This window comes from Pteropus medius, unplaced genomic scaffold (assembly GCF_902729225.1).
Source record: "Pteropus medius unplaced genomic scaffold, Ma_sr-lr_union100, whole genome shotgun sequence".
NCBI lineage: Eukaryota > Metazoa > Chordata > Mammalia > Chiroptera > Pteropodidae > Pteropus > Pteropus medius.
In genome coordinates this window covers 18170496-18194827 of record NW_024340701.1, presented here as the reverse complement: position 1 = coordinate 18194827, position 24332 = coordinate 18170496, and the positions used below count along the sequence as shown (strand labels likewise).

Sequence of the window (24332 nt, the reverse complement as noted above, 5' to 3'; positions counted from 1 at the left end):
CTTCCTTTTGAATCTGAACCCTCACTGCCTGTTTGGTCAGTAGCTTTTTTTCTAAACCTCTGCTCTTCCCAGTCCAAAAGAGCAGGATTCAGTAAAATACTAAGGGCTGCCTTAAATCCTTTCTGGAACAAGGTGGGTATAAATAGTGCGTAGAAGACCTGGGAATATCTGCCAAAGGCAAGCCTTTCTTTGGTAGGTCAGATGACTTTCTGGCATATCTAAATAACCTGTAGTCCCACTGATAGGGTCTCAAGCATTATCCCTGCATTCTTTTTTTAACTCATTTTCTGAATCCTGGAATTGGGAAAGCTACCTCATTTGGGTAAATGCATAAATTGGATATCTTGTCTTCTTGGGTTTCACACAGGAAATAGTTTGTTAAAAATATTCCAGAAAAGTTATAAACTAAAAAATACTGTTTGTGATTAGAAGTCAGATATGACTATCATTCAGTGTTTCAAGCCATTATTGAATTACACAAGAAAGCCAGTATTATTTTACAGTTGTACAATTTGGAGCCACCAGAATTGATTCTGGATACTTTTAGCTCACTAAAAAAATTAGATCAGTTTCCCGAATTTTGAAGATTTGCCACCTATGGAGGAGTGTTTTAACTAGAAGCTCTGGGTCATCTTTGAGTTCACTGGACATAATATAGTTTCCCAGGAAATCAAATGATGTGGCCAGTGCTCATGCCTAATATGTTGTAACTTTAAGAAAGAGTGGCCCTAGAACAAATGCCATGAGACTAGGCCGTAGCACTTAGAAAAGGTAGTTTCCTTTGTAAAATTGGTGGTATATTATAACTGTGCTTTTTTCTTTCCAGTTGTCCAATTTGGAGATTCCGCATCAAGGAGTACAAATGGAAGGTGATGGCTTCAGCCATGCAATTCGCTTATTGAAGTAAGTCCCTGTCATACGTCTCACTTGGTGCCACACATTGCAGCTACACTGCCAGAGCTGCTTCTCTCCTTCCCTGAGACAACATAAAGCAGAGTTCAAAACCTGTGGCTGTCACGGATTTCTGCATAGAATTACTAAGGTCTGGGAGAGGATTCTCTTTCACCTGCCAAATGGAGATATAGCACTACTTGATATTTTAGGATGTCTTTCCCCTGCATTTCATTCATTCAGCAGATGTTTCCTGCGTGTGACTATGTGTCAGGCTTGAATTCTGTTAGAGCCCTTCAGAATACTGTGGGTTCACATAGCAGGGGGATCTGGGCTAGTTTGGAAGTCTAGAAAGGAAGTACCAATTGTATTCTGACTGCAGGAAAGGTGAGAATTAGAGGAAAGGAACCTACATGAGACTGGGTGGTCTTAACCAGAAGGGATAACTGCTCTTGTGAAGGGTTGGAGGCAAGAGAGCTCAGCTTCCGGGAACTGAAAGAAGTTCAGCATGGCAGGAATTGGGAGAGATGAAGCTGGAGATGTAAGCAGGAAGGAGTCAGGCCCCATAGGGCTTTGTAAGTGTCCTTAAGGAATTTAGACTTTATCCTAATGGCAATAAGAAGCCACCAGATGACTTTAAGAGGAAACTGACATCATTAGATCGGTGTTTTTGAAAGCTCGCACTGATCGCAATATGGAGAATAAATTGGAGAGAAATAGGACTAAAGTAGTGTAACCAGTTGTTAAAATGGTTCACATGAGAGTTGTCGATAGCTTGGACTAAGGAAGATTCTACAGAGACTTAGGGGATGAAATATTCAAGGATTGGTGATTAGATGTTGAAGGTAAGAAAGGAAAAGGTGCAAAAGATGACTCTTAGTTTTATCTTGGGTAAATGATGGATAATTGTGTTTCCTGAGACAAGGGACACTGAAGATGTGAGTTTCAAGGGGCTTTGCTAATTTTGAGGCACCTAGACATCACTTTGGGCAGGTAGGGATGTTTCTCAAGCTCTGATGACAGGTCTGGGCAGGAGAGGTAGATGAGTCATTACCAAGGCGATAGTAATTGAGCTGGGATAGTAAATTAGATCACCAGGGAAGAGTATACAGAGGGAGATGGGCAGAGGGCTGGGTTCTAAACAGGTAAGAGGACAAGGGGCCAAAGGATGCTTAAAAGGAAACTTAGCGCAGTGTGTGTGCTTCATAAGGTGACCAGGATGAGACTTGCAAAGCTAGCATGCCATTTATAACCTTTTTGGTGAAGAAAACATTTTCTTTTTTTGGCATTTGTATTGTTTCTTAGATGTTGCTCAATAATAGATATTATATAAGCAATTTTTATTGATTGAGTTCCTCTGTCTGCCAGGACATAGCAGGTATACAATTTGAGCCAGTAGGGCTTTAATTTTTGTTACTTGGGAATCAGTTTGTTTCTGTGGAAGATGGGAAGGGCTAGCAAATGGCATGCCTCCACACTTGTGTCATGGTGCTCACTCTAGATAAAGAGTCGAACTGGAATAGCTCCCTTATTGACTATCTTAATACCATCTCTAAAACGTTTTCAGGAGAGGAAGAGCTAACCTTACAATGGAAATCAATAGGAAAATGTAGTACTTTTAATTGCCTTTGGTTTTGAATTCTGCTTAAAATGCAAGGTATTTTATTCTTTTCACTCTTGGCTACTGCAGATAAGTAGATGATGTTAACATTTACATTCTATTCTCTTTGTTTTTTGTGTTTTGGAAGAGGGTGTTTTTTTTTTTGCATTTTATTTTTAAATTAAAATTATTGGGGTGCCAGTGATTAATCAAATAGGTTTCAAGTGTATAATCCAATAATACGTCATATGTATTATTTGTGTTCACCACCCAAAGTTAAATTTCCTTCTGTCACCAAATATTTGATCCCCTTTACCCCATCTGCCTTCCCCTTGCCCCCCTTACCTCTGGTAACCACTAATCCACTGTCTGTGTCCATGATTTTTAAAATATCTTATACTCAGCATTTTTTTGAAAGAAATTTCAGTCCCCTTCTTGAACTCAAGAGAACTTATAATAGTCCTACCTAATAAGGAAGCATTTCATGTTTTTTAGCTTCATTTTACAATAAATTTTAAGAAAGCCTACTATATTCTGGCTATTGTTTTTTTTATTTAGAACTTAAAAAGAAAATATATGGAAATGAATAAATTAAGGTAGCTGTTTGTCCAGTACATGGTGTCCATTATGGGGGTAGTATATAGAAGTGAAGAAAGAAAAAGTAAACAATGTCTAAACATGATTTTATTAAATTAAAATCTTGCATAGATCTAATTAGTATGTAATCGTTCTAATGCATTTAATCTTCAGAAACTCTTTTATGCTTTTAATCCTAGATATATTAATATTAAATGGGAGTATGAGTTAATACTTCAAAGCTTTAAAATTAGCACATTTTTCTTCTTTTTGCTAAAAATATGTTCTGTTCTTGTTCACATTATCTTCTTGAAAATCTGTTGAGCAAGCCTCCTTGATGTATCTCTGAAAGTATTATGGCAAACACCCTAAATTGCTGTGGCTCATGGACCTGTTGCCTTGTGCAGGTTCGAAAGAGCCTTGATCTACAGCACAAATGATGCATGGGTCTAGAGCAGCATGCTCATGGTGCCTAATTTTGAGTTCTTGAACAAATCTCCCACTTTCTCCTGAACTAACATTACAGTAATGGTCAGTGGTGCTGGTCTTCTAGCCACATCACAAGGTTTTTTCATCTCTATCGTTGTGTTGATTGCCCCCTTTTGTACCACAGGGACATAATGTGGTTACTGAAGTTTGTAAAACCCTTTAGAACAAAACTGACACACAGCAAATGATGGCCCAGAAGGAGCGATGGTGACACACATTTGCCCTAGAAGAGCCGAACCTAATTACTAAATTTTTTCAGTACTTGGAATTATAGAAGAAAAATCAGTCAGGGGTAGCTGTTTAGATCGAAAAAATTTTTTGAGTTGGTAGAAATTTTCATATAAAGTTAATCCATTGTCCAGAAAATGTCTTCCTCATTTCTTAATTTTTAGCAAATATGGCAGTATTTGAGTTTGTGATAATTTTGCCAGGTTTCCTTTTGGAGAACCTATTTTGTTTTGTTTTTTTTCTTTCCCTCACATGATCATATGGGGAAAATTCAAGTTATCATTGTAGTTTACTTTTATTCTCTCTGCTACATTTGTACCCTTAGAAGCAAGTAAATATTTTACAAGTTCCTTGAAGTAGAGCCAATCATATATGTATCATAGATTTAAAAAGTGATATGGAATGCATTTTTGGGGGTGTGTTGTCCCTGAGAGCATAAATTGGAAGGAGTCTGTCTTACCTTAGTTTTTACTTGAAACATATTTTATGCATTTATATTTTCAAAATCAAGATTTAAAAATCTATCTGAATTGGCTGCTTTAGAACTATTATGCGTTAGGGTTAAGTTTTGAGGGGTAAGGGCAGGCAAATGTCCTCACTGTACCTATGAAGTTAAAAAGCATATATGTAATTTCTATAATTACTACCCCAGATAATGTTGGATAAAATCTTTCTGATATATAGTATGAGGGATTAACTTTTGAAAACTTTTAAAAATCTGTGCATTTAAGAGTAACTGTGATAGAATTTTTAATTACTGAGAAAATCTCAGTACTATGTTAATTCTATTTTTATGCAACCTATAGAGCTTTCTTCCCCCCTACAAATTTTATTTTTTACCATATATAATCTCTCTCTCATTTTTGCTCTCTTAAGTTGTTTATTCTAGGTCAGTGATTCTCAACCCCAGGGTGGTTTTACCCTCTAGAGCAGGGATCCCCAACCCTTGGGCCACAGACCAGTACCTGTATGTGGCCTGTTAGGAACTGGGCTACACAGCAGGAGGTGAATGGCAGGTGGGCGAGAGGGTGAAGTTTCATCCATATTTGTAGCTGTTCCCCAGCGCTAGCATCACCACCTCAGCTCTACCTCAGATCATCAGGTATTAGATTTTCATAGGAGCACTGTTCTCTGGTACAAAAAGGTTGGGGACCGCTGCTCTAGGGGATATTTGGCAATGTTTGGAGATATTTTTGGTTATCATTAACTAAGAAGAGGGAGTGGAGGTGCTCCTGGCATCTGGTTGGTAGAGGCCAGGGCTGCACAGGACAGTCCCCCACAACAGAGTTATCTAGCTCAACATTCAGTATTGCCGAGATTGAGAAACCCTGTTCTAGGTGTTGCATTCTGAATAAGAGGCCTGAACCAAGAGTCTATGTTTCCAATTATATTTGTTGTTTCTTGCCTTAAATATTGATCATCATTACACCAAGTCTGAGAATTAATCCACTTTCCCTATGAGTTAAAGGATAATGTATAATTAAATGTTATCTCATTATTTCATCCATTACTGAAAAAACAGCTAGAATATATTATCTCAGTGTTTTATGACAAATAAGATAGTCTGTAAACCTGCAAAAGGAAATTGAATAGGTAGGTATTTTTAAGACACCAGAGCTAATACATTCCTCTTGTATATGTGATATGTATACTGATAAAATATATGTTAAATGAGTTAATACATGTAAAGCTTATCACAATGAGTGTTATCTCTATGGAAGAAGAGGAGAAAGGGGATAATGAACCTGGAATTTTGTAATGGCAGTCAGTGATCAAGACTTAGTTTACTTTCAGGGTAATTAACATATATGAATATCTGCTGTATTATATATGTTCTATCATGTTTTAAAATCACTGACTCATAAGGTAATTATTACTTATTTCCATTTTGTAGTTGGGAAACTGAAATCAGAGTGTTTAAATGTGGCCGAGTCAGAATTAGGAAAATGCGGGGTGGGGTCAAAAAAAATAAAAAAAAATTAAATATAAGGTCCCTGACAGTGCCACTTATTCTTTCCACTGTATCATCCTGCCTTCAAAAGAATGATTTTTATACTAAGTATTTTGTTTCTCTTTGTTTTTTTTTTTAATTTATTGCCTGGCATGTAGCCTGGTCTTCCTAGGTGGTCTCCCATCCAAGTACTAACCAGGCCCGACCCTGCTTAGCTTCAGAGATCAGACAGGCTCATTCAGGGTGGCATGGCCATAGATCATGGACTGGCTCCACTGGGGCGCGAACCCAGAACCTTCTGCGTGTAAAGCAGACGTGCTAACTGCTACACTATGGAACCATGTCCTCTTAGTTTTTTCTTGAAGATGTTCTAGATAGATTTCATAGAAAGCCAGTATTCTTGATTTTCATTCTGAAGAATTGTGGTCTTTTCTAATGACAAGATTAAGGATGAAAACAAACATCACTTAGTGAGAATCCTACTCTATGTTGAGTCCTACTCTATGCTGATGTGAATAAAAATGGATTAAATGCTATTAATTGCTTTCGATTGCATGAATTGCACAAACTGCTTCTTTCTTTTGCAGAAGGTACCTAGTAGGGGAGTTTTAACTGAAGTTATAATGTAGATACCCTTCCTGTCCTTGCTTTTGTCTTTCTGTGATGTGCAGTACACTTCATATGCTATCTTTCATCACCAGAATTCCTCCCTGTAAGGGTATAAATGAGGAAACCCAGAAAGCTCTGGACCGCTCTCTCCTCGATTGCACTTTCCGATTACAAGGTAGAAATAACCGCACGTGGGTGGCAGAGTTAGTGTTTGCAAATTGTCCACTTAATGGCACTTCTACCAGGGAGCAAGGTGAGATGCTTTACAAATTTTGTCTTTGCATATTTTTGGATTTTTTTTTTCATGTTGATTGCTATTAATCTTTTCTTTTAATCCTGTAGGACCATCCAGGCATGTTTATCTGACATATGAAAACCTGTTGTCTGAACCTGTTGGAGGTAGAAAAGTGGTTGAAATGTTCCTTAATGACTGGAATAGCATTGCACGATTATATGAGTGTGTGCTGGAATTTGCACGTTCTCTACCAGGTACATGTGGTAATCATCCTTTTGGGGAAAAAGAAGCATTCTCCCCCTTTTTTAACTGAAGAGGTAAAACATGCACATTGTAAAACAAAATTCAGAAGTATCTCTAATGAAAAATAAGTTTCCCTTTTAACTTAGGCTTCAGTTTCCTTCCCACAGAGACAACCACTGTTAAGTGTCTTATGTATTCAGAAATTTTTACACATAGGTGTACCATATTATAATAATAGTTAATACTTACCGAGAGTTTATTGTGTGCCATACAAGGTAATAAACGGTTTGCTTGTGTTAAGTCATTTACTCCGCAGTCATCCTATTAGGTAAGTAAATCGTTATACCTAATTTTACAAATAAAGAAGACAAGTCAGAGATTAAGAACTTGCTGAAAGTCACATGGCTAGTAAGTAAATGGCAGAGCTGGAATTGGAACTTCTATCCACCGTGCTACACTGTTTCAATATATCTCCACCCCTACCCTGGGCCCCTTTTGTAGAAATGGAAATAGAAGCCTACTATCTATGCTCTTCTTTTTTTTTTTCCTTCACTAAATTATATATTTAGAGACCTTTTGACCTAGGCATAAAATATTGCCAAAATGCCCTCCTTTTCAAATACATATTTATAAATTTTGCATATGTAATCTTTTTTTTTGTTTCCTTTCTGCTTAGACATACCTACTCATCTAAATATTTTCTCAGAAGTTCGTGTTTATAATTACCGAAAACTTATCTTGTGTTATGGAACCACAAAGGGAAGCTCAGTAAGTTTATGAATTAATTAAAACTGAAGTTCCTCTCATAAATCTTTTAAAATTCAAGAATTCAAAAATTAGGAAAACTGCCTTGAAAGAATTGAGGGCTCAAGTAAAAATTAAAGATAAAATGGTAAATTTTAAATATTTTGTTGATATAAATATAGTATATTATAATGCTTAACTCTTTAAAATTAAAATTGAAAACAAAAATTATAACCTTTTTGAATGGATATATAATCTTGAATTTTCGACAAGGCAATATACTTTTGGTATTTGTATTTTTTTCTACACGGATTTTAAATTTGTTTAGCAATGTGATTACTGTTAGTCAAGATGATGTCTGAATAGTTTTGAACAACATGGTATGTCTATGCTTTTGGTCATATGATAATTTTTTGGTCCTATCTTAATGTGGAAAGTATTCCCCATAACCTATAGTTCCTTATTTTTCCCCACCCCATATCTGAAGTCCTAGAAGTTTAGTATAAATATTCAGCCAGCTGGCTAATTTCTAGACTCTTTCACAGCAGGTAATATCAGAAATTACTGGAGTGTTTTAATATCTATTTAACTGAAGGCCACCTGTGTCTGGGTGGCTTCCTTTTCCCTTATGACAGTGCTTATTAAAAGGGTGACTTTTCTCCAGTTTAAGAGAAAAATGAATAATTGACACCAATGATAATTAAAAAATTTAATCAATGTTTTCTTTAATGCCTTCTCTATTTTATTTGGTAGAAGTGGGCTATTTAACACACATGCTATGGACCATATCAGTCCATAGTAACAGCACATCTGGAATTTAAAGAGTCCAGTCTTATGAGTTGCTTTTAAATAAAGACCTTTAGATCTTTGGAATTTTTCTTTACTGTTTAAACATTATTTTTTCTTCTACTTGAATCTGTTGCTTTCTCAGTTTCTGAAACGTATTCTCTTTGATTTAGATTAGTATCCAATGGAATTCCATACATCAGAAATTTCACATTTCTTTGGGGACTGTTGGCCCAAACTCAGGTTGCAGTAACTGTCACAATACCATTCTCCATCAGCTTCAGGAAATGTTTAACAAAACACCAAATGTGGTTCAGTTATTACAGGTAATTAAGTTCAATTTCTGTTTAAAAATAAGATTCATCAGTGTTAGTATCTCATGTAAAACTCCTCAAAAAAAATCATGTGGAGTTGTCTTTAAGGCTGACAATGAGAGTGCTTTTGTCTTTTATATTTTACACTCTTCGTGGAGAATTTTCTTTCAGAGTTGGACACTAGTTTTCATTCTCTTCAAAGAAAAGTTTTATGGATTATGTCAGAAGGACATTCTCTCATTTGTGATGGTTATACATCAAAAAGAGGTTTTATAAAGCATTTGTACAGACACTGGCTACTCTCACTGTGTTTGTTTCTTGTAGGTACTATTTGATACTCAGGCTCCGTTAAATGCTATCAACAAACTCCCCACTGTGCCAATGTTGGGCTTGACCCAGAGAACCAATACTGCCTACCAGTGCTTCTCCATTCTGCCACAGTCATCCACCCACATCAGACTGGCCTTCAGGAACATGTATTGCATTGATATATACTGCCGGAGTCGAGGTGTTGTGGCAATACGGGATGGTGCTTATAGTCTTTTTGATAATAGCAAGTTAGTTGAAGGATTTTATCCTGCACCAGGACTAAAGGTAACAGACTTTAGTGTTATAATATGAGTAAACATAATATAGTGTCTCAAACAATTCCTTTGAGGGAGAGAGAATGGGGGAAGCAACAAATTCCTGTTTAAATTTAATAAGCGGTTATGTTAATGCATCATCTCTGCAGCTTTACTCTGAAGAAACTAAAAGTTCTAATAAAGTGCAATGCCTATGTATATGAGATGATAAAAATGTCCTTTCCTTTACTTCCTTACCCTGTGATGAATAAGGTGGAAGATACTGAAGAGAGTCCTATTTGCCATTTGGAACTTTAAGGAACTTTAAAAGTAGTCTTTATCATTGATTATTGGGAAGGTTTGATTCATCAGTTCCACTTTGATGCTTTTTTTAAAATGTGGGGTCCTGGTCCACAACCCCTGGAGAATCTGGTATAATAGCTCAATTGCTTATAGTTTAAAGTCAAATGGCTTGTTCTGAAAATTACTCTCCTGCAACCTTCTCTTGCCATTTTCCTGCTGTTTTCAACTCTTATATAGATGATATTCTTCATATTTACATTTTTATCTCTAGCATGCTTACATTTTACTATTTGTTGACTTCTTAGTTGAGGGCATTATCTGATTCTCATAATAGAAGATGAGGATTTAATTCTTTTTTAATATTTTCTCACATGTCCCTTCCTCATTCCAGGCTGCTCCTTAAACACATGCACCTTCTTCTTTGCTCCTATTCTTGCAGTATGGTTACGTAGCAATTTTGATTATGTGATTTTTTCCAGTGTTCACATTATTGTGGTTATGTAAACACTATTCTACCATGCTTACTATGATTACTCTTCCATCAGTACATTTACCTTTCAGGTACCTTACCAGTTTCATCTTGAAATCTCTTCCCCAGTCCTCTGATCACCAGTTCGGAATCTTAGCACTTCAGACCTTATGCACAGTTTTTACTTAGGAATCTGCCGAAGGATGGTGAAAGAGGAGATTCTTTCATTTCTCTCTTTGTGTTGCATACCCTGTGGCTTGGACCTCATGTCTTTTTCTTCGTTTACTCCATTGTTTTGGTGGAATGCTTCCTACATAGATTCCTGGGAGAAGGTACATGGAAGGTTAATTTGAGACCTTGTATGTCTGAAAGCGTCTTTAGTTTACTCTCATCTAATTGAGAGAGTGGCTAGGTGTAGAATTCTAGGTTGCAATTATTTTGAAGGCATTGTTCTATTGTCTTTTAGCTTCCATTGTGACCATTGGGAAGTTTAATCCTCTTCAGATTCTTGAACCATATGTGGCTGTATGGGCTCATTCAGTTTGGAAAGTTATATCCTTTTGCTCTGGGGAACTTCCTTGCACTGTTTCCTGATTCTTTGTTTTCTCCGTTAGCTCTTTTTGGTACCCTTACTATTTTGATGTTGGACATCGTGGATTCATCCTCTATTTTTTTTTTTACATCTGTGTTTCCAGATTTCCTCATGTTTTTGTTCTATTTTCATTTCTCTCAAGTGTTTTTTTTGCCATCTTTTAAAAAATTTCCGAGCTCTTTTTAGTTTCTAAATATTCATTTTATGACATCCTGTTCCATATGGCTAAACGATCTTTTATCTCTTTTCTTCCTACATAATCTCCATTTCATCCACTTTGCCTTTTTTTTGTTTGTTTTGATCTCTTTCATATTAGTGTCTTTCCTCAAATATTAAGTAATTCTTAACTCTGCTCTTATTTAAAGTGAGACTTGTTGACTGTAGTCTTCACTGCAGGATGATCTGCTTGGGCCGTTTCTTTGGGTAACTCCCAGTGACAGTAGCTTTAGGTCTTTTTGTTGGACTCGTGTGAGTACCAGGAGAAGAGTTTCTGAGTTTCTGCATAGATGGTCTGCATCTGGCTTCCAGTTTTTGGCAAGTCAGATAAGAGAAGGAAACTAGCATTCTCAGCATTCAGTATGTAAACTTTAATCTCTATTTTTAATATGGTACTCCTTCTCTCAGTTTTTCTAGAGATAGAGAATATTAAAGTGAGAGACCATCTGCCAGGGTGGTAGAGGTCAGCCTAACTCAGTAGAAGTGACAGAGGCTCTGGGAGGGTTTCATTGTCTCTCTTTTTTTTTTTTTAATTGAGGTATAATTGACATAACATTTATTAATTTAAGTTATACAACATGATGATTTAATATTTGTATATGCTGCTAAATGATCACCACAAGTCCAGTTACCATCTGTCACCAAAGTTTCAAAATTTTTTTCTTGTGATGAGAACTTGCAAGATTTACTCTTGGTATCTTTCAAATATACAACACAATATTATTGACTATAGTCACCATGCTGTATATTACATCTCCATGACTTGTTTATTTTATAACTAGACGTTTGTACCTCTTGGCTCCCTTCACCCCCTAACCCTCTTCCCCTAACCTTCATCAGTCTGTTCTCTGTATCTATATAGTGTTTTGTTTTTTAGATTCCACATCTAAGTGAGATTGTACAGTATTTGTCTTTGACTTATTTCACTTAGCATAATACTCTCTAGGTCCATCCACGTTGTCACAGGTGGCAAGATTTTATTGCTTTTTTATGTCTGAGTAGTATTCTGTTGTATATACATACCACATCTTTATCCAGTCATCCATCAATGGACACTTAGGTTGTTTCCATATCTTGGTTATTATAAATAATGCTGCAGTGAACATAGGGGTACATACATCTTTCTGAATTAGTATTTTAATTTTCTTCAGATAAATACCCAGAGATGGTATTGCTGGGTCATACCGCAGTTCTATTTTTAATTATTTGAAGAACCTCCATACTGTTTTCCATAGTGGGTACACCAATTTACATTCCCATCAACAGTGCATGAGGATTTCTTTTTCTTCACATCCTTGCCAAAACTTGTTATTTCCTGGCTGTTTATAATAGCCATTCTAACAGGTATGAGGTGATATCTCATTATGGTTTTGATTTCCATTACCTTGGTGATTAGTGATGTTGAGTATCTTTTCATGGGCCTTGTTGGCCATCTGTATATCTTCTTGATTTCAGTGTTTCCTTAAAGAGACTCCATCTAGTCCATCTGCTTTTATCCTCATTTCTAGAGGTAACTGGTGCTGCCAGTTCCTACATGTCTTGGGGATCTGGACAGAAATTGCTTTGCTTCTTGGCTTTTCTCACTGCTTGCTTAGGATACAACTTCCTCACATTAGTAGTTCAGTTACCACTCAACCATCTGCTCTGCAGCCTCCAGAATTTATTGCTGTTGTGCTCTTCTCCCATTCTTTTTGTCTTTGTTACTACTTATTGCTTAAGGAAAAAAATATAGATGTTTCAGTAAGGTATGAGGAAAAGATGAAATATGTGTTGTGAATCCATCATTTTTAATTAAAAATGAGACTATGTATTTTTAAAAGCTTTCGAGTGATTCCGATGAGCTTATCTATATTTTTGAAGATTGGGAAGATGGAGAATATTAAAGAAATCTGTGCTTGAGACACAAACTCTGGTCTTGCTTCATTTTTGATGACTTATAAAACAAGACTGTCCTACTCTTGATGATTCAAAATTAAGTTATATTAGATAAAAAGGGAAAATATGGCTTAGTTTCTTTATTCAGTTTTCCTATGTCATTTTCTAGCTGAAAAAGTGAGAATTCTCACTAAATAGGAAATTTTTTCAAGTTGTCGAACTTACTTATTTGGCCAACATACAACTTTTCATTTTTTTCCCCATTTCTGGTTCAGAAGTTAATAAAAAAAAATATGTTGACCTAGTGTTAAGAGGTGCCATGGTGTACTTCTTTATTCATCTTTTTGCTTGCATAGTACTTCTTGGTTGATATGATCTTTTAACTTAAATGTGGTTGTGATTAACCATTTCCTTCGATTTCCTCCTTTCGAAATTATCAGTATCTCTTTCAGGTTGTCCTAGTAATAGCGACCATGAGTTAAACTTAAATTTCAGAGATAGACATATGTTTATTTCTGTTAAAATACTATAAACAATTAAAAATATCATATTAAAGTTAGGTAAAATAATATAAATTTTACCTGTTTATATCCATAGACATTCCTGAATATGTATGTTGACAGCAATCAGGATGCTCGAAGAAGGTCTGTAAATGAGGACGATAATCCCCCTTCTCCCATAGGAGGAGATATGATGGATTCTCTTATCTCACAACTCCAGCCACCACCCCAGCAACAGGTGATTTGTAGCTGAAATTCCAAACAGTACCACACTTGTTTAACTTAACAGGTTCTACATGGTCTGGGTTTCTTTGTTAAAAGACGTGGAGGTCCTTGGTGGGCCCAGGGTTCCTGGGAAATCTATATGAAAAAATAGTAACAGAGGGAAACAAGGAGGAGGCTTCCAATGATGAGAAGTAAATAGTATCTGAAATAGCATTAACCTCAGACTCATGCACTTAAAATAATGTCAGGTGATCACTGATGTGATCACAAAAGAGGATGTCCATATGGCCAGTAAGCACAAAGAAAGTGTTCAATGTCATTCAGCATTACTCTAAATTAAAAAGCACAGTGAGATAATACTCCATACCCACAAGAATGGATTTAAGAAAAAAATTGATAACCCTTGCCAACATTTGGTATTAGGAGCAACTGAAACTCACTTTTGGTACTTGGAGGGTGTGTAAAATGGTACAACTACCTCACAGTGGTGTTTAGCAGTATTCCAGAGGGCCAGAGCTGAACATTATGCATACCTGCGATGTAACAGTTCTTCTACTCTTAGGTATATACGCAACAGAAATGCATCAGAAAACACAAGAATGTTCATATCTACATTAGTTATCCCCCAAACTGTAAACAACCTTAATATCTAGCAACAGTAGAATGAGTGAATAAAATGGGGTATATTTATACAATGGAATACTTTACAGAAATTAGAAGGCAAACTATAGCTACATGCAACAACATGATGAATTTTTCTGACTTACTGTTGAACAAAAGAAGCCAGATACCATGTATGTAATGAGTACATTCAGTATTTATGTGAAATGCAAAACCAAACATGAGTGATGGAAGTCAGAATTGGGCTTACCTTTGGAGAGGCAATAAAGACTTGGAAGGTGTATAAGGGAGGCCTCTGGGGTTCTGGTAATGTTCTTCAGTGTCTTGATCTAAGTGCCAGTGAATATGTAAAAATTCATCCGACTGTACATTGAAAATCTAGAACTCTTTTCTAGTCTGTGGCTAGATATTTGCAATTAAAAAAAATAGACTAGAAAGGATTACATCGTCCTAGGGTTTTTATTACTGGGGTTGGAAGATAAAGGTGAGTAGAGGTCAGGTTGAACTACCATATTTCATTGGCTCTAAAACTCCACCAAATGTAAAGGACACTATTTTTTATGTACTGCCAGAAACAACACTGCCAATTAAACTATGACAGATAAAATGAGCAAAAAACATCTTGAGAGATATAAGCAATGGTATTGCAAAGTCAAGAATGAGGACGTTGCTATTTTTAAAACATTTCAAAAGGGAGTTTTTAAAAACTTGTGTTATTGACCTGTAACTTGCACATTTTCATGATGTAAATGGTAACACTTGTTTTTTATTGGGGAAAGCTACACACTCATACTATACGTGGTTGGAGTTTTACAAACATTTAATTTTCTTCTTTTCAGCCATTTCCAAAACAGCCAGGATCATCAGGTGCTTATCCTCTTACTTCACCCCCTACATCCTATCATAGCACAGTTAGCCCATCTCCCTCTATGATGCACACACAGTCTCCAGGTAAGATATTATTCTCTTGTGTTCACCTTCAAATCTAAAATACATACTTCAGAGAGAACTCTTTTCTAGTCTGTGGCTAGATATTTGCAATTCATTCATTATGGCAGGATTGTGAAATCTGTATTCATGATTCCAGAGCACTTTAAAAGGTTTGAATTAAATGGAGGTATTGTCACCCAGAGCCATACTCACAGCACAAACTCCAAGAAGCGCTAATCACATGATCTATGTCAAGTTGACAAACTTAAGGCTTATGGGCCAAGTCCTGCCCACCACCTGTTTTTATAAATAGTTTCATTGGAACACGGCCACACCCAATGTGTAGTGTCTGTGGCTGCTTTCCTAACAGGACAACTCCTTTTAGAAAGTTTGCTGAGCCCTGGTGTATGTTGAACAGTGCTCGCCACTCAGACTTGGGCAGTGTACAGCCTGCTTGTCCAAACAAAATGGCTCTGTTGGCAGCCCCATGATATGTGCTGTAAAATTGCTTGAGAATGTCAAAATTTTACTTTTAACTAAACAATTCATTGGTATCGCTAAAGCACTTGCTCTGTGCCAAATGCTGCATGGTGCTTAGGATTCAGCAGTAAGCCAGATGATGCCCGCCTTGCTCTCGAGCTTGTCGTCTAGCAAGGAAGACGGGTGTCAGAGTTCTTGGGTAGATGATCCCCTATCTGCTCATCAGAGATAATTGGACCACAGATGAAGACTTGGAAGTTATTGTCATGTCACTGAAGGTCATTGAAGCCCTAAGTGGGTGGGTGAGCTCAGCTCCTGAGGAGTACTGGCAGTCAGCCAAGAAGGAGCAGCCAGGGAGTGAGGAGGAAAACGGGTGACACGGGCATAGAACCTAAGGGAAGTGTGTTTCTAGGATATGAGCTGAAACTGGTTTTGCATAGAAGTTAGAAGAAATAATTATTTTGAAATGATAATAGTAGTGGAGAGGTATATAGTGCTTACATATGTGCCAAGCCCCATTCTAAGAACTTTATGCATTTAATCCCCATAGCAAACCTGTGGCATAGGTCCTGTTGTTATTCACATTTTATAGAGGAAAACGGAGGCATGGAGAAGTTAAGGCTCATGTCCAGATCACACAGCTAAATAATAAATATAACACTTAAAGATTAATCAAGTTTCTTTTTTTTACATATTTACTGAATGTAAGGCATTGCATTAGGCATTATAGAACATAAAAATGAACTTTTCTTACATAGTATAGTAGTAGAGAATTTGAGGCTTACTGATATGAAGATAGTTATGGTAATGTAGCAATTATTTTAATGTTGCATTTATTCATAGTTTTAGTAGCCATAGTTCCCGTTTCATAATTCTAAATTAAAATTAGCTGTGTGGTTAAATACCATGTTTAAGCTCATGTCTCCCAGTTTTTATACCTTTTAGGCCTCTTCCCTGAACTCAAGTCTTGTATTTTCCAGCAATCTATTCAGCATTTCCACATAGCTGTCTAGTTGACATCTGAAATTCGGTGTGGCCAAAACAACTCCTGACCAACTCAACCCGCCTCCCGACCCTGCCCTATGCTGCTCCTCCTGCAGACCCCCATCTCAGTAAATGGCAGCCCCTTCCTTCCTGCTACTTGGGCCAAAGCTGTTAGTCACGTTGGACTCCTTTCTCTCACACCCACATTCAGTTACCAAATATTGTTAGCTCTGTCTTCAGAATTTATCCCAAATCTAACCACTTTCCACCGTCCCAGCTTTTGCCCCTGCCCATACCAGTGTCTCTCACCTGGATGATTGTAGTTTCCCTGTCCCTGCCCTGTAGTCTGTTTTTCGCATAGTAGCTAGAGTGATCCTTCTGGAACAGAAGTTAGTTCATGATTCCTGTGCTCCAAACTCTGCAATGGCTTCCCATTTCATTCAGGGTAAACCCTAAGTCCTTAGAGTGGCCTGCAAGTCCCCATATGATCTAGGATCCCACCCCCACACCCCCTTCTCACCTCATCTCCTCCCACTCCACCCCTGCTCACGCTGTTCCAGTCACACTGGCCTCCCTGTTATTTAAACTGCTGCCTTTGGGGCCTTTGCACTAGCTCTTCTGTTTGCCTGGAACATCTTAGCTACTGGATATCTTTATGCCTTATCCTTCACTTTCTTTGTGTCTCAGCTCATGTGTCCCCTTCTTAGAGAGGTCTTCTCCGATTGCTTTATATAAAGAGCAGCACCCACCTCTACCACTGCACGATATCGCCTCCTTACCTTGCCTTGTTTTTCTCCATAGCACTCACCACTACCTCACATATATTTGTTAGTCTTTCTCATTCTACTAGAATATATGTTTCATGAGAGCAGGAATTTTTGTCTCTTGTTAATTGCTGCATTCCCAGTGCCTGTAACAATGCTTGGCATGAAGTTGATGTTCATGTCTACTTGTTGAATGAGTGAGGAAAAAGTACACTGGATATTAAAAAAAAAAGATTAGTCAACATAAGAGCTAGAATTTGGACCCCGTGGAATTGATCTCTCTCTTTTTCAATAATGAAATTGTTCCAGTTTTCCTCTGTGCTACTTAAGGGAGCTTTTTACTACTTGCTTCTTTAGTCTGTAGAGTCTTAACTTGGGGTCCTTGGACAGGACATAATATGTGTCCTGCAAGATCATCTATAATTATTTTCCTTTATTAGGAAATCTGCATGCTGCCAGCTCCCCCAGTGGGGCTTTGAGAGCCCCATCACCAGCATCATTTGTTCCAACTCCTCCCCCATCCTCGCATGGAATCTCAATAGGACCAGGGGCCAGTTTTGCTAGTCCACATGGTGAGTCTGTACATGGAAATTGCTGTAGAGTAAGAGTTTGACATGAAAGTTTTTGTTAAATAAGTTATTTTCTTATTGCAAAAGTAGCACTTGTTTATTGGGGAAAGAGCAAAAGAAAACTATTTTTTCCCAACTATACACGCAGAGATCTACCAGTTAATCTATCTGCTTTGGACCCCCTCGCTCTCGCTCTCCCTATCACGCACTCCTTGCTTGCCTGCCTGCTCCAATCTCTGTTGCTCTCCACCCATCTTGTCTCCCCCTCAAATACCCACCCCCCACTCTCAGAAAATTGGGACCCTACCATACATATTAAGACTTGAATTTATATCTCTTTAACTTAAAAATTCTATTTCAAATTGGTTCAAATAAATAAAGAATAGAAGAGGTAGCCAGTGAGGTGTTTCCTTTCTGTTCCACCAGCCACCTAGTTCCTCTTCCCAGAGGCATTTAGTGTTATTAGTTTCTTAATGCTCTTGCAGAGATATTTTATGCAAATACATGTAAGAGTTCTTTCCCCCTCTCTTTTACACACATGGCAGGCAACATACTGTACCAGGTATTCAGTGCCTTACTTTTTTTACTTAAATATGTCATGAATACCATGCTAAATCAGAATATAATGAGCTTCCTCAGATTTTACAGCTGTGTAGTATCTGTAATTTTACTCTTCACTATTAATATTTGTGGGAACATTTCTGATAGTAAAAGTTCTACATTGCCATAGTAAATGGCTACATAGTATTCCCTTATCTAGGCATGCTATAATTCAGCTGCTCTCCTATTATGATATGTTTAGAATGTTTCCATTTTTTCACAACTAAAAATGGTGTCATCTCTGCTCACATGGTTATTTCCTTAGGTAAGTTCCTAGAAATGGAATTGCTGTCTCAAAGGGTTTGAAAAATTCTAAAGCGTTTGAAACATAGTGCAAATTGCCCACATGAAAGGCTATACCAATTTCCTCTACTATCATACAAGAATGTCTTTTCCTACATCATTGCCAACACAGGGTATTATGATTTTTAAAAATCTTGGTCATTTTGATAGGTAAAAAATGGTATTTATCATTTAATATGTTTCTTTATTAGTGAAATTCATTGGTCTTTGGTGTTTCTTACTTTATGCCTGCCAGTTTATATCCTTTGCCTATGTTCTTGTGTTTTTTTCCTTAGCAATTTGTTAAGACTTGTAAGTAAGGACCGTTTACTCTCTGATGTATGGTAGAAGTATTTTCTTGGTTTGTCATTTGATTATAAAGGTGGGGTGTAAATAACATGTTAAAGGTTTCTCCAAGATGAAATTTAAATATCAAATTGTTCAAGAAGTCGCTGCTTTCAATACTTGTTTGGTTCATTTCTTAGTCATTGTAGCCTTTACTGAATAAAGAAAATGGAAAGTTTCCCTGTTCTTAGCCTTCTCTAAGTAGAAAGAAAACAATTTGTCAGAGTTAGTTTAAAAATATAAGAATACTTAAAGGGGCTTTGAGATTTTTTTTTTTGCTTAATATTTTCAAACATACTATAATGTAAATTGTTACATATTATACATCTTGAAGTTTGTGTGAAGGTAAATTTTATTCTTTCTCAGTCTTTTTATCTAATTTTTATATCATGTTAAAAAGTACATAAACTACAGAGATTCAGATGTGCCATGTGAAGAAGCATCATGCGTCAGTGAGATATCTTACCAAAAGCAAAATAAAATTATCATCATGTAGGGTATCAAATTAAATGCTGTAAAATACTTTTCATTTATTAAAATACAGATTTCGAAAACCACTTATTTACTTGTTTATAGGAACCCTGGACCCCAGTTCTCCATACACTATGGTGTCACCAAGTGGACGAGCAGGAAACTGGCCAGGGTCTCCTCAAGTGTCTGGCCCCTCACCAGCAACACGGTTGCCTGGAATGTCACCTGCCAATCCATCACTACATTCTCCAGTTCCAGATGCTTCTCATTCCCCTCGAGCTGGAACAAGTGAGTATAATTAACATTTTTATGTTCGCTTTTGGTATAACCAACAAATGACCTATTTTATTCCATCCTCACATTTAAAGATCATGACTTATTGTTGAATGGGAATACTTAATAAGTTCAATTTTTATCCATTTAGCAAATCGGTTGTAACAATAGTTAATTGGCAAAGTCAGGCAAAATGTAAGAAAAATGCCTCCAGAAATCTTCTGAGGAGAGAGTCAGTACCTCCGTTATGACTACCACCTTAGCTGCAATATTAGGCCTTAAAAAATACCTGAAGTTAACTCATAAGGTTGTGCAAATTAACACAGAAAGGAAGAATTGTACAAATACGTTAATTAGCTTTTGCTGCGTGACCTTTAGTGTTTTTAAAAAACAGTCATATGTTTGCTCACCATTCTGCACTTTGGAAGTTTTGGCTGAGCCAGCTGAGTGATTCTTCCAGGCTCTGCTGGGCTTGCTCATACATCTGTGGTCAGCTCTTGGCTTGGCTAGGGCCTGGCTGATATAAGATGCCCCTAGTGGGCAAGGCTTCTCTCTGCTATATCTCTCATATTTGATCATGGGCTTGCTTGTTCACATAGTGACTGGACAGGAGGCTGCATGAGAGTAAGTGAAAGCCTAGGCTAGCAACTGGCACTGTGTCACTTCCACTGCATTCTATAGGCCACTACAAATCACAAAGCCAACCCAAATTCCAGGTAGAGAAATAGACTCTACCCCTCCTTGAAGGAGTTGTTGCAAAGTCTTGTTGCGAAGTCTTATTGCAAAGGGACTGGCTACAGGGAGGAAAATAACTGGCCATTTTTGCTAACAGGAAGCTAATGTATGAATGTTACAAGGAGTAACTAAAATAGTATGGGTTGATGTAGAATATCAAAGATTTGTAATAAAATCAAAGCAGGGAACAATGAAATAGTATGTATTTATAAATGAAACAACATGTTTTCCTTCCCAAAAGGTTCCCAAACGATGCCAACAAACATGCCCCCACCTCGTAAACTACCTCAGCGCTCCTGGGCAGCCTCCATACCCACCATCCTCACTCACAGTGCCTTGAACATTTTACTGCTGCCCTCTCCAACACCAGGCCTCGTGCCTGGCCTGGCAGGTAGTTACCTTTGTTCTCCACTTGAGAGATTCCTTGGATCGGTCATCATGAGACGACATCTTCAAAGAATTATTCAACAAGAAACGGTATGAGTACCTTAGGAAACTAACTCATAAGTGGTGATTGTCAAAGGCAAGTGCTAAGTTGCCCCTCAGAATAGGATCTGAACTAAAACAATATTCACTTACCTCCTTTAACCAGCTTATTAGAATTATGCTTTTCACCCAGTCCATTATTTTCTTTTCCATTCTTAAGTTAACATATTTCTTCATTTTATAATTACTTGCTGTGGCTAACATGGACGTGGAGATAGGTCTGCACAATACTATAGGACAAGTGTGTCCAGGATCTGGCTTTGCAGAGAAGAGCATATGAATAACCCCTTGTCCTCTAAAATGCTTTTGCAGGCAGACTGACTGAATCTGAGTCACCATTGAAATAAAATTATTCGTGTAGATCACAGGATTAAAGCTGCTTTTTAAGTACATGATCAATTGAGTTGATTTAAAACCCTTATAGAAAAGGACTTCTAACCTAGCCTGTGGTGATATATATAGGAGATAGTGCAGAATTGAGAGCATCCATTGTAGAGCCCGGCTGCCTGGGTTTGTAGCCAGGTTATGCCACCTGGTCATATGAGTTGGGCAAATTTCTTCACGTTTCCGATAATAGTTGATATTTCTACTATCAGAATTTGAAATATTTCATATAAAGCCCATAGCATAATGTCTTGTTTTCAGTACATATTAGTTCTTTATAATAATTATTATTGTTGATGTATGTATGTGTTCATGAGGTGATCAGAATGGTGAATGTTGAAAATATCCACTCCATGGATGGTACCAAGCTATTTTGCAACTTTTATAATCAGATTTGAAAAAAATAAAAGTTTTAACATAAGTGGAATAAATTAGCATTTAAAATGGTAATCATCAGATCTGTGATCTAATCTCACCTCTGCCACTTAAAAGCCATGTAAGTTTTCAGCTGTTTGAAAGTCATTTTGCTCATGTGCATAATCAACATATTAGGCTAGAGCAGGTCAATAAACTGCGGCTGGGGGCAAGTCCTGCCCACAAGCTGTTTTTATAAATAAAGTTTAATGGAACAGCCACGCCCACTCAATTATGAATTGTCTGGCTGCTTTCAGCTACAGTGGCATAATTGACTGGTTGCAACAGGGACCATATAGGCTAAAATATTTACCAACCACTGGGCTAGCATAAAGTCCCAATCCAGATCAAACATTTTATAATTGTATTCTTTATTCTTTTTCCCTAATGTGTCCTTTAAAAAAAAAAATACTTGTTATTGTGGGAAATTTTAAGTATATACACAAGTAGAGAGAATTGGGCAATGTACCTCTCCGTTCTCATCAGCCACCTTCAACAATGAATTCATACCATTATTGTTTCATCTATAGCTCCAAGTCCCTTTCAAACTATAGATTACGCCTCCATTTCTCCTTACATAATTTATTTGTTGAAGAAACCATATCATTTGTCCTGTAGAGTTTCTCGTAGTGTGGATTTTGCTAATCGCATCCCTTTGGAATCATATAACATATTCTTTTGACCACCATATTTCTATAATATGGATCAATCCTATGGATCTAACTACTGGATTCAGGCTCAAGTTGGTTGTTGTTTCACAAGAATATTTCATAGGTGCTGTTATGTTCTACCAAGAGACAAATGATGTCTGATTGCCTCTCTCTTTGTGATGTTGTTAGCAGTTGTCGGTGCTCAGTTCCTAGATACCTTTGTTTTGGAACAGGTATCAACTGAATTGTTTTCTTTTTGAAACAGTTCTCTAGGTAACATTTTCATTTTCTCTGTCTTACATGTTGTCTCACAGGTTAATTTGTTGCATTTTTCTTATTTTGCAGCTACAGCTGATAAATTCCAATGAACCTGGGGTGATCATGTTTAAGACGGATGCACTAAAATGCAGAGTAGCCCTTAGTCCCAAAACCAACCAAACACTTCAGCTAAAAGTGACACCTGAGAATGCAGGACAGTGGAAACCCGATGAACTTCAAGTTTTGGAGAAATTCTTTGAAACAAGAGTATGTGTTTATTAATGCATGATTTTAACATAATCAGGAGTCAGGGTAGAATGAAGAATAACTTGCTTTATTTATTTCTATAGGTTGCAGGACCACCATTTAAAGCCAATACATTAATAGCCTTCACCAAGCTATTAGGAGCTCCTACACACATCCTCAGGGACTGTGTGCACATTATGAAACTAGAGCTGGTAAGTTACAGAGAAGTACAAACTTTTATAGCCAGGTCTGTTTGAGGAGTTTGGAGTTTGTGGGAGCAGTGTTTATTAGTTTTCACCCATTTAGGTACTTCCATTTTTGTTTTAAATTCTTAATTTCTAACTTAAATTTTATTTGTCTTTGAATAGGTAACACAATCATCTTGTGTCTTTTGAATTTAGAACAAGATGATACAGTGGGAAGTTTCTCATCCATCCCTGTCCAGCCATCTAGTCCCCCTCCCCACAGGCAATCCAAGTTACCAGTGGCTTACCTCTTATAAAAGCAAATACATTTAATACACTCTTCTTACTCCCAGATAAGGATATAACCCTCCCATGGTTTCCTCTAATACTGTTATAGATTCATTTTTTAAATTACTTATTTAAATTTTTGATCCATTTTAAATATGCCTTGGTGTCTTTCAGATACCCCTGATTGCCCTAATACCATTTATCAAAAATCTATCTTTGGGAGATTTTGAATTCCTCTTCTTCTTTATGAAAATATGTAATTATATAGATGGAATCCAGGTGGCAGCTATTTTTTCAGTCTTACAGTAGTCCTTTCATTTTAACGTTACTAGCATTGCTTTGGGTAATTACAAATACCTCACTCATTTTTTCAGTTGGTGCTTTAATATTGGGACAGCAATGTTCCTTTGTTAATAGTCTCAGTATATGTTCTAATAGGTTATAGGAAACATTATGTCAACAAGATATCCATTTGCGTTTTTAAAGGAGTAAATATTTATGTGGCTATAAAAGCACCAGTGGATATAATTTTAAATTATTAACACAGTTTGACTAGTTTTTTTTTTAGGGAAGGAATGGATTTGCACCAGTTAAAAGCTTTGAATGACAGGTGTTGATCCTGGAAGGGGGTGGGGGAAAATAACACGTGTCACTGCATGTCACTGAACATTTGTAAGCTAGATGAGAATCACGTTCTAGGACATGTGGCAGTGGAATAAGGATGGACTGGGAGAGGCAGCCACTGGAAGGGACCATAAGAGAGCCCAGGAGAAGTAACAAAGCCCTGAAATAGGAGGGAACAAATGTCAGAGGCACTTGAGGAAGCAGAATCCACAGGCCTTGAGAATTAATGAAGTGGGAGGGAAAGAAGGGGAACATGCTACATAAATCCAGAGTTGACTTTTCAGTTAGTAATTTCACATCTATATTTCTTTTGAAAAAAATGCAGGTTATCAAC

General features: G+C 37.1%; 1 protein-coding gene across 2 annotated transcripts in view; it reads left to right on the top strand.

Moving 5' to 3' along the window:
- Nucleotides 1-23173, top strand: part of MED14 (mediator complex subunit 14) — a 58536-nt gene extending 35363 nt beyond the window's left edge. The window contains exons 16-28 of one of the 2 annotated variants that reach the window (XM_039888521.1): nt 827-903; nt 6437-6597; nt 6687-6833; nt 7499-7590; nt 8526-8678; nt 8991-9260; nt 13282-13422; nt 14870-14981; nt 17629-17760; nt 19561-19743; nt 20705-20940; nt 22743-22922; nt 23006-23173. In XM_039888521.1, coding sequence (XP_039744455.1) covers nt 827-903; nt 6437-6597; nt 6687-6833; nt 7499-7590; nt 8526-8678; nt 8991-9260; nt 13282-13422; nt 14870-14981; nt 17629-17760; nt 19561-19743; nt 20705-20940; nt 22743-22922; nt 23006-23158 — 2037 coding nt within the window. In that variant the 3' untranslated portion in view covers nt 23159-23173. The remainder of the gene's footprint in view (nt 1-826; nt 904-6436; nt 6598-6686; nt 6834-7498; nt 7591-8525; nt 8679-8990; nt 9261-13281; nt 13423-14869; nt 14982-17628; nt 17761-19560; nt 19744-20704; nt 20941-22742; nt 22923-23005) is intronic. The other variant, XM_039888528.1, reaches the window with a different exon arrangement.
- Nucleotides 23174-24332: the final 1159 nt, after the last annotated feature.